General features: G+C 34.7%; 1 protein-coding gene across 4 annotated transcripts in view; it reads right to left on the bottom strand.

Annotated features, from left to right (window-relative positions):
- The window catches only part of SLC36A4 (solute carrier family 36 member 4), a 44,050-nt gene that overhangs the window by 17,986 nt on the left and 12,399 nt on the right, over positions 1 to 13,665 (bottom strand). Inside the window, exons 3-8 of one of the 4 annotated variants that reach the window (XM_036860095.1) lie at positions 13,096 to 13,186; positions 11,786 to 11,874; positions 10,666 to 10,761; positions 8,438 to 8,522; positions 2,686 to 2,913; positions 649 to 747 (exon numbers count right to left, since the gene is read on the bottom strand). In XM_036860095.1, coding sequence (XP_036715990.1) covers positions 649 to 747; positions 2,686 to 2,913; positions 8,438 to 8,522; positions 10,666 to 10,761; positions 11,786 to 11,874; positions 13,096 to 13,186 — 688 coding nt within the window. Of the gene's footprint in view, positions 1 to 648; positions 748 to 2,685; positions 2,914 to 8,437; positions 8,523 to 10,665; positions 10,762 to 11,785; positions 11,875 to 13,095; positions 13,187 to 13,665 lie in introns of those variants that run through there. The other 3 variants (XM_036860097.1, XM_036860096.1, XM_036860099.1) reach the window with 3 other exon arrangements.

Genomic DNA, 13,665 nt, shown 5'->3' with positions numbered 1-13,665 from the left:
AATCTACATATTCTAGGCTTGAAATGAACTGGAAGCATCTTGAATGGAAATACTTAGGATCTCAGAATTCTCAGGATGTTTGTACCTCTTGGTATTAGCTTTATGATAACATCATTTCTCAAAACAAGTATGATATGTATAAATCTAAGAAGAGAATTTATATTTGACTCTTCTTATTCAATAGTAACTTTGTAACAATTTCAATTCATTTAAAATCATCTAGTCTATAAAATATGATGTTTGGGATTTGTCTGAATATAACCCAGACTTGCTAGAGTAGACAGAATATAGATCAAACAAAATTAGCCATAAGTTAATGGTTTTTGAAGCTGGGTGATGCTTCCATAGGCGTTCATCACACTATTCTCTAAGTTTTGTATAGGTTTGAAAATTTCCATGATAAAATGTTAAAAAATCATCTACTCAAATGTTCTCATTTTACAGATTAAGAGAAAGTGATACATCTAAGATAAAAGTCTTGGTAAGTAGAAGAAGTAAACTATAATTCAAGTCTGTCATACCAAAATGCAAATCGTTTTCTAGGAATAAAAAAATAGAAACAAAAGAAAAACAGGCATTTTTAAATGTAAATAAGTCTTTGTGTTAACTTAAGATTTTAAAAAATAGTAATAAAGACTAAATCCTTACCACTCCTATGCCTTCAAAAGCAAATACAGCAGTACCAAAAAAGAGAGGGTATTTTTTCCAGCCAGCCACTATTGGAAGGTTGTGGGGATCTGGCATATTCTGGAGAAAGAAAAAATACGATGTCAATAAGTTACATCTTTACTTACTTGAAAGAATTTAAAATGGAAGAGCGAAATCATATACTTCTGAGCTTCACAGCAGCAAATGTGTATTATAAATTTGAATAATTCTTTCAATAAACACTTTAAGCATCCTATGTTAAATGTAGCCAAGCTGTTAGGATTTCACTGCCAAAAGCAATTGTTTCCCTCAAGCCCACACATTCCATCTGAGCTAAATGCTCCTGATTACCTGTTTCCACCTGTAAGTCCCAGGCTGTTCTCACTGGGTATGGCTCCTGCCACAACAGGAAATACATAAGCATATTCAACGTCTGAGCTGAGAGCCATATAGTCAGTTATCAACCACTGCTGACGGTGTCCAGTGAAATTCATTCCCCACTCTACTTTCATTGCTCTTTTGGTCTCTAAGATTTCCCGACTTCGGCTTTCTATCTCAATAACGCTGTGCTGTTCTCTAGAACAGGTCTCCTCGTGGTTTCAGCATCTTACTCTTTGACCTGACAGTTGCCATTACCCTTATTACTTGTGCCTATGCCCTGATTCTGGCTTTGATTTCTTGGTCCTGACTCATATAGCCTTCTTCTAACTCTCATTATCTGGAAACTCACAGACTGCGCATCTTGTTCAAGATCCCTGGGCCCACACTGGCCACTTCTTCCAGCTAGCCCAAGTCTCCTCACCAGCCTGTGTTCTCTGCCTTTACCTGACTAGAAGCGGAATTCAAGGCCAATGAAAGAGGATGAACAAAGAAACTGAAGTGTGACAGCACAGGGAAAATTTGGGGAATAGATTTAGAACATCTGAAGCATAGGTAGAACTGTGTGATATAATGGTGAAACATAAGCTAGGGTCAAAATGAAAAACTTACTAAAATGTTTGGATTATTGCATAACGCTAAACTGTACTTCAAGGCTCACATGGTTCCCTCTACCTAAGGAGCCTCCTTTTCTGCTCCACTAACTCCCACATGTCCAGCCAAGGGGTCACGAACTCCAGAAAGCCTTATGAGATCTTCCTGCCTGTCGCCTTTCACTCTCACATGATATAACAAAGAGTCTACAGCCTTTGGAATTAAGATGGGGCAAAAAGAAAACATAGATCCGTCGTAAGAGAATTTGTAGTGAATTGCTAATGGAGATTTTAGGACAACTGCTTTGGCAGTAATGTATAAAATGGACTGTATCAGGAAAAAATAGGATTCTCTACCTTTTTTGAGTCATTGGCTCCTATGAGGGATGAAAGCTATACAGCTGCTCAGTAGAAAAATGCATATATACATACAGAAACACTAAATCTTACAAATAATTTTAAGGGATTTGCAGATCCCCTGAATCCCATCAATAGAATATTTTAAGGAAACTGGGTTAAGAATCTCCAGACTGCCGACAATGAAATGAGTTGAGGTTATTGCATACATCAGATAAAGAGGTTACAGCCTAGTGTAGTGGCAGTGAGCTGAAGTGGTGGCAGCAAATAAAGGTTCAGAAGTGAAAGAAAATTATAAAATCACGTTTGTACTCCCGTCTCTTGTGATTGGTTTAAATCTTAAAGGAATAAACAAAACACTAATGAGTTCTTTGTTTCACGTTAGGCAGTGCACTAAGGCACGATCCTAAATCTCACAACTCTAATAAGTCAGGTATTACTATCTTCTGAAGCAATATCATACAGTCCAGAAACATAATGACCAAGATTCAAAACCAGATCTGACTACAAAACCTATGCTTTCAACCTCTATGTCATATATTGCTTTTTCAACTAAGCAGTATCCCCCAAAAGGAAATCAGAGTTCCCTGATTATCTCCTGTGTGACACATGAAGTAGAGTCTTCACTTATCATTACTTTTACTTCCAAAGTGAAAAATATTTACTTGTTAAGAAACATATGACACAGTTAAAAACATGTTATACTTACCCTAACAATGTATTGATAAATTATCACAAGACTCACAGCCATGGAAACGTTGGCAAGGAATGAAAGCACAAATAGATTCTTGAGCTCACGAATGAAGACCAAAAGAATTAGAAATGGAAGAAAGCAAAGCATATATATCCTTAGGTCAATAGTTCTTCTCTCACATGGATCTGATGAATTGGTACTATTCAAAACAAACACTTTACTCTCCAGGAACCCTTCATGAACCTATACAGGATTACCAGGAGAATAAGGAAGAGGGGGGGAAAAAAACTTCCATCAACTTATAATCATAAAGGAGAAATATGAAGAAAATTATGATCTATATACACTCTATGATAAATTCATTTACAATAAATAAAATACTTACATAGTTTTAAGATACTCTAGTGTCTTAGAAATATATATATCAAATTTAAGGATAATTAAAATAGGATAATCTTCTTTGCAAAATAACTTTATCATACTGTGAAAAGAAAGTTCACTAGAAAATTATGAGGATGGATTTACTAATTTATTTTGAAGCTTTGTGACTGTGAAGCTCATGATGCCTAGAAAGGCTCAACCTGCTTCTGAGATGATCAAAAGTGGACGCATGCTTGTCCAGAATGGCCACTGGGTATTCTACTAACATACTTTTTTCAAAGTAAGAAACAATCTTTAAGTACCTCTTAGAAATGTACAGTACTCAAAATTAAATTTAGAAATCAGAGCCTAACTTTAAAGGTATTTTATAAAGCAACTGCTGATGAATTATCATCACTGTCAATAAATATTTGTTAAAAATCAACTACCTTCATGCATGCTAGACACTAAATACATTTTTATTAGAGCAAAAAACTTCTACAAGATAAATCAACTTTGCCTCAAAATTTATTCAGCCACTTCTATAAACCTATATTCAACTTTCAAAAGAGATGCAATGATTTATAGGCTCCATTTACTAAAAATTGTGCTTGATTCAATTAATCACATAATCCAACTCACAAAAATAGAAATGAAATTATAGAGGACTTTAAAAATAATCTTAAAAACTCACAGCACTGGCAGATCAAACTATAATATAAATTCCAGTGAAAATCTATTTGCCCCAAATACTGTACCCTCCTTTGAACACAATGGAACACAAAGACTTATCAAGTCTCTGGATACATAAATTCTTAAGAACCAGACCCTATAGTAATAACAGCAAGTATTTTCTGAGTACTTACTCTGTGTCAGGTACTGAACTAAATCTTATACAACATCTCAACTAATCCTCAAAAAAACACTCTGAGGTGGGTGGTAGTATTAATATCAATTTATAGCTGAGGAAACTGAGGTTTAGGGAGGGTAAAAAAAAAAAACCCTATATAATATCAAGCCAGTAAGTCGTGGTTCTAGGATTCAAACCCAGGCCTGAGACCCCAGAATCTAGCTTGTGACAGGTACATGTTTACCTGACCAAAATGCTGCAATCCTTAAAGAGGGACCCTGCCCAAGTAGCCACCTGGCCTCCACCTTGACATCTCTCTCTCTCTCTCCTTAAATACAGTAACAAAAGGCCAAAAAGTCAGAAGTACAGAACAAAATCCTGCTATGAATAATAATTTAGGTGTTTAATTTTACACTTATCCACAATAAGCAATGTTTAGTGTCACTACAAATGTACATATCATCTTAAACTGCAGGGAATATATCTACTAGTTTTAAGTTATATTGGCAATTTATAACTCACACAGGACTAACAAACTCTCAGGTTACACCACGTACCATTTAAGAAATGCATAGCTCTCATTTATCTTGTAATTGTCCATTAAAACTTTTAATCTTATTTTCTATAATATGAAATAGAAGCAAATTTGATAATTCACATTACTTGGCTTTTAAGAATGTATTTTATTTGTTGACCCAATTTCCTCTGTAACCAAATTATTTACAGCCAAATACTTCTGTATCAAAGAAGTACGTTCAATAATCAGATTAGATAATGATCAAAGTTAAGCTCTAACAAGGATACCTGGTAAGAGAAAAGCAGTTATATAACCAATTTTAGAAAGGACTGTTTGAGTCATTAGGTGCTTGGGAATTTGAAATCAATTCTACCACAAATCTCTCATAATAATTAGTATTCTTTGGCAGAAAGATGGTTATAAAAATTCTCAAGATTAAAAAATAAAGTAAAATAAAAATGTAGATACATACCCAGAGCAAGATTCAGGTAAACATTTGAATCCTTTGGTGCCCTCTAGAGACAGAGATTGGCTATCTAATAGGACTTCCTATGATCTCACATGTTTACCAAAATGCAAAACACTGAAATAAATATTATAAAATAAAATTACTAAATTCAGTTGTTTCCATTTAGATCTCAAATTTACTAAATTCTACTATTTATTAACTTTTCAATTCAGTAATTTAATGGTTAAAATTCCAAAGGCAGATTATGTTCTTCAGCAAAGCTAAAATGCAGAATTAAAAGACACAATACGCTACATTTGCATACTGCATATAAAATGCATAATGCATTTTATAAAGGCTTTCACAAACCTTTTGGCAGCTGAACCTCACAATAAATTTATGAGGAACGTGGGGAGATTTTGCTACCGTTCCCATTTTACAAATAAGGAAACCGAGGCTTGACGAGGGACAAGAGGGTCTTACCCAATGTGTGAGTTAAAACTGAGAGCACGGATTTGAATTCAGATCTTCTGACTTTGAAGTCCATGGTCTTTGGTATCACAACATTTTTCTTCCTCTGAATGTACAATCCCTTCCCAACTCTTCACGCCCATATACACTACTTTGTCTACCTGACATTTTCTTGAGTATCTCAGAGTAAGAACAGAGAGGAGCTACTACAACCACCACGGACTAGAATCACTTGAAGCACCACAGTTCTTTTCCCCCTGTCAATTGTCCACAGTGGCTTAACGGGATCAAGAACAGCCACGTGGGGCTTCCCTGGTGGCGCAGTGGTTAGGAATCCGCCTGCCAATGCAGGGGACACGGGTTCGTGCCCTGGTCTGGGAAGATCCCACATGCTGCAGAGCGGCTGGGCCCGTGAGCCACAACTACTGAGCCTGCGCGTCTGGAGCCTGTGCTCCGCAACAAGAGAGGCCGCGATAGTGAGAGGCCCACGCACCGCGATGAAGAGTGGCCCCCGCTTGCCGCAACTGGAGAAAGCCCTCGCACAGAAACGAAGACCCAACACAGCCAAAAATAAATAAATAAATAAATAAATAAATAAATAAATAAATAAAGAACAGCCATGTGACAGTTACAAAGCAGGAGATGTACACGTTTGTATGGGAACTAAACTCTTAATTCTTTGATTCAATGAAATACCGAACCTTCAATTTTATGTACATTAAGGAGGTAAAAATCTTACAAATTTTAACTGTAAAAGTAGTAGCAATTAGTAAGGTTTAATCAAACCATGTGTCCTGGGGGCTTCCCTGGTGGCGCAGTGGTTGAGAATCTGCCTGCCAATGCAGGGGACACGGGTTCGAGCCCTGGTCTGGGAAGATCCCACATGCCGAGGAGCGGCTGGGCCCGTGAGCCACTATTACTGAGCCTGCGCTTCTGGAGCCTGTGCTCCACAACAAGAGAGGCCGCGATAGTGAGAGGCCCGCGCACCGCGATGAAGAGTGGTCCCCACTTGCCACAACTAGAGAAAGGCCTAGCACAGAAACGAAGACCCAACACAGCCATAAATAAATAAATAAATTTAGAAAAACAAAACAAACAACAACAAAAAAAACCATGTGTCTTTAATTGGAGATTGCTATCAAGTGTGAGAACACCTCCGCAGAGAGGGAAAATCTCTCATGATGCTGTTTCAATGACCATCTGTCTGCTCTGCAGAGGTGAGGTGCTCAGCGTTGCTTTCAACCTTTCAAGTCTCAAGTCTGACTGAATGTCTTTTTCCATGTTGCTCTTCATGCCTCAAAAGATCTTTCATCTGTCTACAGCAAGCTTCTCCTTACCTTCCAGAGAGTCACTTTTTCTACCTGGTCTTCTTAGGATATGTGCAAATGAGTTAAATTCTTCCATTCAACTTTGGAAGCATCTGATATCATTTCATAGAAGAAAGTCACCAATCCTAAGCTTATAGATATTTATTGTATGTACTTAACACAGTCTATGTCACACACGTACACATACACACAACTAAAATCAGACAATGTCCTGCCCAGTGATGAACAATTAATATACTGTGTGGCAGCTACGTCAGGCACCTAGGTTTCTGACTAATTCACGTGACCTAGGGGACACTGCTCATGCTCTGTGAGACGAGGTTTCCTCATTCATAAAATGAGCATAGAACTTATATTACAGAGTAGTTGTAAAAAAATTACAGGATATATATCATAGCTTATAAATATAAGATTATAAGGCATTATTAGCATTATTTATAACTTTAAATCAAGCTTGTTGGTGGCTCTCTTAGGAGATGATAGAAAAGATATAGTACTACCATGCGGCACGATCCTAGAAAGGCACCGTTTCCACTGTATTCTATGTAAATGACTGCTAAGATAGTATGTCTATCTTGACAATAAATAGCCTCTTAACTGAGTTAGCAGCCCTAAAAATATGACTTGTGGAATTAAATATTTGTAAAATCAAAAGCACATCATCTATAATGAGTAGTGCTGATAAAACCATCAACTCTCTTATTTATAAGAGAAAGACTCAGTGATCCTTTCCGACATTAAAAACCTAAGCTGGTGGCTTTATTAAACTTTGGCCTGCAGACCAAACCCAATCTACCACCTAATTTTGCAAATAAAATTTTATTGGAATACAGCCATATCTAATGTATTATTGTCTATGGCTGAGTTGAGACAGAGGTCATATGGCCTGCAAAACAGAAAATACTTATTATCTGGCCCTTTATAAAAAATGTTGCCAAATCTTGGTCTAAATATAAAATGAAGCAGTTTATAACTTAGAAAAATGAGTCAAATATATACTTAGATATATACATATAGATTCTTTAGAACACATATTCACATGATTTTGCATTAAAATACCTACGAGAAGTTCTACATATTACTATATATAATGCCTACTACTGCACCATGCACTTGTGTATACTAACAAATGTTATTGATTAAAATAAAGAAGAGCAGAGGGTAAAGTAGGAATAATAGGCCAACTACCAGTTAAAGCACATAAAGAAATGTGCTTTGGCATTATTCTGATAGGGGAGCTTTTTTATTTCAGTGCTTTGCATGTTTGTTCAAATTGACAGTCTCTACCAAGACTGCAAACCACTTCCTCTTAAAACAAACCTTTATAATATGGAGAGAACTACAGAACACTGTACATTTCTGGACACAGTATCTTTTTAGACAATGGCAATAATTATGAGATTTTAGTAATGCCCACTTTTTAACTTCGCTTTTTAGGCTGCTGGCTAATGCCTTATATACTTTTTTATAAAATATCAATGTAAAAAATATGCTACCAAAACATCCATATATCTGCTTTTGAGATCTAAATTCCAAATAGCCAAGAATCAGTAAATTATGCCTGTTTCGATCTGAAAGAACAAGCATTATTGACATAATAGCAAGAAACGTAAAAATCAACAATAGCAGAATCCAACTTGCAAAAAAAACGACTAAAGGAAAATCTAGAAAGATACATGATTTATGAAAGAAACACATTTTCATATTCAACCACAGCTTACTCAGAGGAAATATGATGCCATAACTATGGCATCAGAAGAAAATGATTTCAAAAACTGGAGAAAAATACTTACTTGTTTCACATTTTCAGCTAAGAAGACAATATAAACACTACAGAATCCCAGCTGTGTTATCACCAGAAAAAAATCAACCACACTCCTGAAAAGAGATACCCACAAATAAGTATTAATAAGAGCTGCTAAGATGTCGATGTATTTTTTCTCTTTTTAACTATTTTAAAATATTTCATAATAGCATTTATTCTTTTTACTTCATTACAATAAGAAATAGGCTTAAAGCATTTATTTTCTACAAAGAGCACGTATTTATGATCTGTATATCACTAGAATTATTATTGAGCAAAAAAATGTTACATAAGTTAAAAGCCCATATTTTCCCATCATTTCCTTCTGAAATTCAACAGTTTAAGAGTATCTGTCTAGGGCTTCCCTGGTGGCGCAGTGGTTGAGAGTCTGCCTGCCAATGCAGGGGACACAGGTTTGAGCCCTGGTCTGGGAAGCTCCCACATGCCGTGGAGCGGCTGGGCCCGTGAGCCACACCTACTGAGCCTGCACGTCTGGAGCCTGTGCTCCGCAACAAGAGAGGCCGCGACAGTGACAGGCCTGTGCACCGCGATGAAGAGTGGCCCCCACTTGCCACAACTAGAGAAAGCCCTCGCACAGAAACGAAGACCCAACACAGCCAAATATAAATAAATAAATAAACTTCTTAAAAAAAAAAAGAGTATCTGTCTATAAAATGATTTCATGAAAACATTTCATCAGTTTAAGCCCATCTCTCCTACTTCTCAAGATCTTTTTCAGATCAACCCAGTGTATTTCCCAGCAAACAGGATGAACATATTCCCTACTATCCAAATCACTAATAAGAATAGGAATGGGAGAGGACTGGGGGCATGGCCCTAAGTCATTCCACCAGAGACCTCTCCAGGAGCTTAGCTCTGTTCATATTTTTTTAGATACTCTAAAAAATTCCAGCTACATAAAATAGCGTATGGGAGTAGGAAAGGGAATTCACCGGTCAAATGAGCTTTATTTGGGTATTATTACAATCAAAAGTCTGCCTTCATGTTATTAGTATACAGCCCATACCTTTCCCTATTGTTCTGGGAACAATTAGTGACACAAGAGCTTACACTTACTAATTCGTTATAGTCTCTTGTTTGACCATAAATGTCAAGCTGTCAAGCAACCTAGTCTAAAAAATCTATAGACCCTCCTCCTCCCATTTGAAACTGGAAGGGCCCGTGCCCATCTTCATTCTTGCCATAACTCTCTAGTTCTCTATGGTTCTTCAGGGGATCTCATTTGTTAGTAATCTTGGTACCCTGAAATGAATTCAAGTTTCTCCTCACTGATGAATTACGTTTAAGTATTCCCTTAAGATCTCTTCATCCACCTTTGATTTTAGTATCCTTACCAACAATCATTCCAGCCACTTCTATCTGAAAGCCATTCTTTTTGATAGAAAAAATAGACAAAGGTGCCTATAGACTGGGGGAGAAGAAGGAAGAAGATAGGGTTCTGGGGGCAAATCCCTAGGGCATTCGGCTCTGTTTTCTTCCTCCTCCTACACAGCATATCAGGCTGTGAACTCTCAGCAGCTCATAAACACATCTAACGTCCTGAAAATCCCCAGAAAGGCCATATTTAACCATAAACTACTCTACTAACACTGTTCTTTTCCTTCTTTTAATTTCCACCGCCCGTATCATTTGTACCATAGTCAGCATGTTGTGAATTGCCTGTGCTTATTTTCCAGTCCTGTATTTACCTGATTTTGATTAGCTATGTCCACCAATAATAAAGTTACATTTAAACAATACAAAAATAAAAACAAGATTATGCTAAAATACGTACTTCAGATGTCTTAAGAACATGTAGCTAAACACCACAATTTTATTTGAAATAGAGATTGCAACATTTCTCTTGCTTTTTTTCCTTTACTTAATTATTGAGCATGATTATACCACAGGTTAGCTAGGTGCTTTATAAATATCATTTTATTTAGACTACTATAATAATCCTGTGAAGTATTATTATAAACTCATTTGATAGTGAAATACTAAAAGAAAATAAAAATACTTTGACCCAGATCATAAATTTGTAAGATGGTAGAGTTGAGATTTGAATCCAAGTCTGTCTAACTCTAAAGATTGTTTCCTCCCAACTTTATCATACTTTTGTTAATGTATCTTGTCAGATTAAAATGCTTAAAATTAATGTAATTTTAAATATTATTAATACTTAAAATAATTATTAATAACATAGCAAGTACTTACCGTCCCCATGCTGCTTGTTTCTGTAGACAACTCCAAGGACTTACTTCCATAGCAAAACTCACAGTGTCACTATACCCTAATGTTGACCTTTTAAACCTGAAAGTTAATGACATACACGCATATGAAAAAGAAAACTTTTTAATTGGTCCATAAATCCATTTCTTGAAAAGAACATCAGATAAAAGGGCTATACACTGACAGAGGAGTTTTCGAAATTTCGAGATCTGCATACTTCTAAAGTTATCTCATGAAATTAAAACTTTTTATATACCCTTCTTACCGGTATACTAGTTTTTATCCACTATTAAAGTTTATGTATTTGTTGAATTCATATAATGTAGTAATTGTGTTTCACTGATTTAAATGTTTCAATTATCTAAAAACATCAACTGCACTGTTCATGCTTAAATTATTCCATTCTTAGAACGGCATTATTTAACACATCTGTACAGGGCTTTATAATATATTGTTACACAAACTACCTTATTTAATCATCAAAATAGCCATGTTGTCTTTCCTATTTTTTTAAGTATACATTGTTATTTAAAGATCATAAATGACGTGCCCAAAGTTTTAAGAACATTTAGCAACAACAAAAAAGAGTTAAGATTAGAATATCAGTTTATCAGAATAGACAATATTCATTTTTTTAAAAAGTTGTTTCACTATCCAATAGAATCATTTTATGATGCAAAAATAAAGAAAACAAAATATTGTTTTATTGACTATCTACCAACCCACATACCAGCAAAGAGCAGCAAAGGCATTACACCCAAAATGAAATTACTAACAAATTAAAGACCATTATTCTTTAACTAAAAGTAGCCCTGCTGCCTCCATTTTCCCCATATAACTTCCCTGATTTTTCTCACTTACACTAAATAAAAGAAACCATTCTATTTCACTTCTTTTAAAGGAAGTATATATATTCTGACTAGATTGCAATCATATGAAATGCTACCTTTTCCCATATTCATTATCTTAGACTTATCTATGTAACAGATTATAGGAAATACAACTTCTAGTTGCAAAGCACAGTAGAAATATAAGACTATCCGATACTTTAAGTAAATATATAGATTTAAAATAAATTAAATAGACTTAACAAATCCACATTTACCTCTGACATAGAAAGTGACTGCAACGTACCAAAATGTGCATACAGTGAACAGAAATAATTCCTATAAACACAAGGCTGATTGGTCCAAGCTGTGAGGGAAACATTTCATAATATGTAAATATTTCAGTTTAATAAAAATCAAGTTACCTTATAAACAATGAGACAACAGACTACTAATTTGCAGTGAATAAATATTTGTTAGAAAAATGATTAAAGAGTCATTTGCATAAGGGAAATTAGTGAACCTGATACAGAAAGAATTTAGTAATATTTAAGACAACCACATATGATTCCATCTTATCGACTTGGCTATCCAAACCTATGAATGTAGAGTATAGGTATGCAACAAAGTAGAATAGAATACAACATCATATTTAACATCAGATGGCAAGTCTGTGACTATCAGTGTCTCACCATTATAAGTATATGCAACTATGAATCATTATCTAAATGACTAAAAAGCACTGTATCATCTGGGATTGTGGGCAATCTACTTCTTCTATAGATTGCTTGTTGAGAATTACGTGTGAGAAACTGTGCCTAGAAAATAATTATTTGAAAAAGTGGTACATAAAAAATTTCAAGTATTTATTTACTAAAATTAAAATGATGCCTGATTATTGAGAGACAGACAAAATGTTGCGAAAGTTTATATTTATAATCAGAAATTTTTAAGTTTCTCTAAATTAGGGTGGACAAAGTCCAATGCAGAGAAAGATGATAGTTACAACTGTTGTTAAGAAAACTGGTCAGTTAAAAAAAGTTAAATATAATTTCACTACTTCATAAGTGAATCTCCCCTATCAGGATTCTCTATAATTACAATAATTGTTTCTAACATAACTTTGAATATTTGTTTTCAAAAGATATTGTTATTCCTTTTCTTAACTATTATTCTTTAAGTCTGAAAACTACATATTTTATTTGGAATCTAAAAAACTATAAAATTTCACCAATACAAATACTCTATAAATATATTTGTTGATATGAACATATTACTTAAATTCCTGAAAATCCAAAAGAATAATAAGATATAACCATACCTGGAAAAATCAAATACTGATTTAGGATCTTTCTGTCAAATATTATAAATAAGCAATTAAGTAGAAATGAAAAGAGTAATTAACTCTCATTTTTGGTTAGATATTATTATCACAGTTCACATAATTTTATCAGCAACAGCTAAATGATTATCTAGTTGTCACCTGACCAGGTTATACTTGACTAGGTCAAATGTTAACTTGTAATTTTTGCTGTAAATTAAGACTGATAACTGTATTTTAACTAGAGATTACAAAGATGAGTCTTACCACTATGCCTGCATTTTTTATTGCCAGTGGAAGTCCTAAAAGACCGGTTCCAATATTTCCCTTAAGAAGATGCATAAGAGTTTGTACAAATCTGAAAAGTAAAAGTTGTAAGATTTAAACATTTTAGAACAAAAGCTATTAAAATCACATGACCATGGTTTTAGCATTAGAAGGGAACTAAAAATTAATCTAGGCAAGGAATCAAATTAACATTTCCATTCAACCAGAAGTTGAATGAGCCAAAAGTTATATTTGGTTCAAGTCCTATCTTTGCTACTTAAAAGTGGAATACAACTGTACTGCTGAATTGAATGAATAAGCATTTTCAGAACTCTAATGAAAAACTGATGAACTCATAAAAGTGCTAACAAAAGATCAAGATAAAAAAAATTAATTACATGGGACTGAGTGAACTGATGAGGATGATTATAATTTTTGTGACTTTCTGTTTGAATTAAAAAAAAAAAATCCCACAAGGACACAGAGGCAAAGAATATACAAATCAATTTTCACTGCAAAGTAAAGGAGCTGTTACAGTGGAGGATTACTGGACTGAATGTCAATATTATG

Source organism: Balaenoptera musculus, chromosome 8, assembly GCF_009873245.2.
Source record: "Balaenoptera musculus isolate JJ_BM4_2016_0621 chromosome 8, mBalMus1.pri.v3, whole genome shotgun sequence".
NCBI lineage: Eukaryota > Metazoa > Chordata > Mammalia > Artiodactyla > Balaenopteridae > Balaenoptera > Balaenoptera musculus.
The sequence above is the reverse complement of the archived record's forward strand: the minus strand, read 5'-3'. Positions and strand labels throughout refer to the sequence as shown.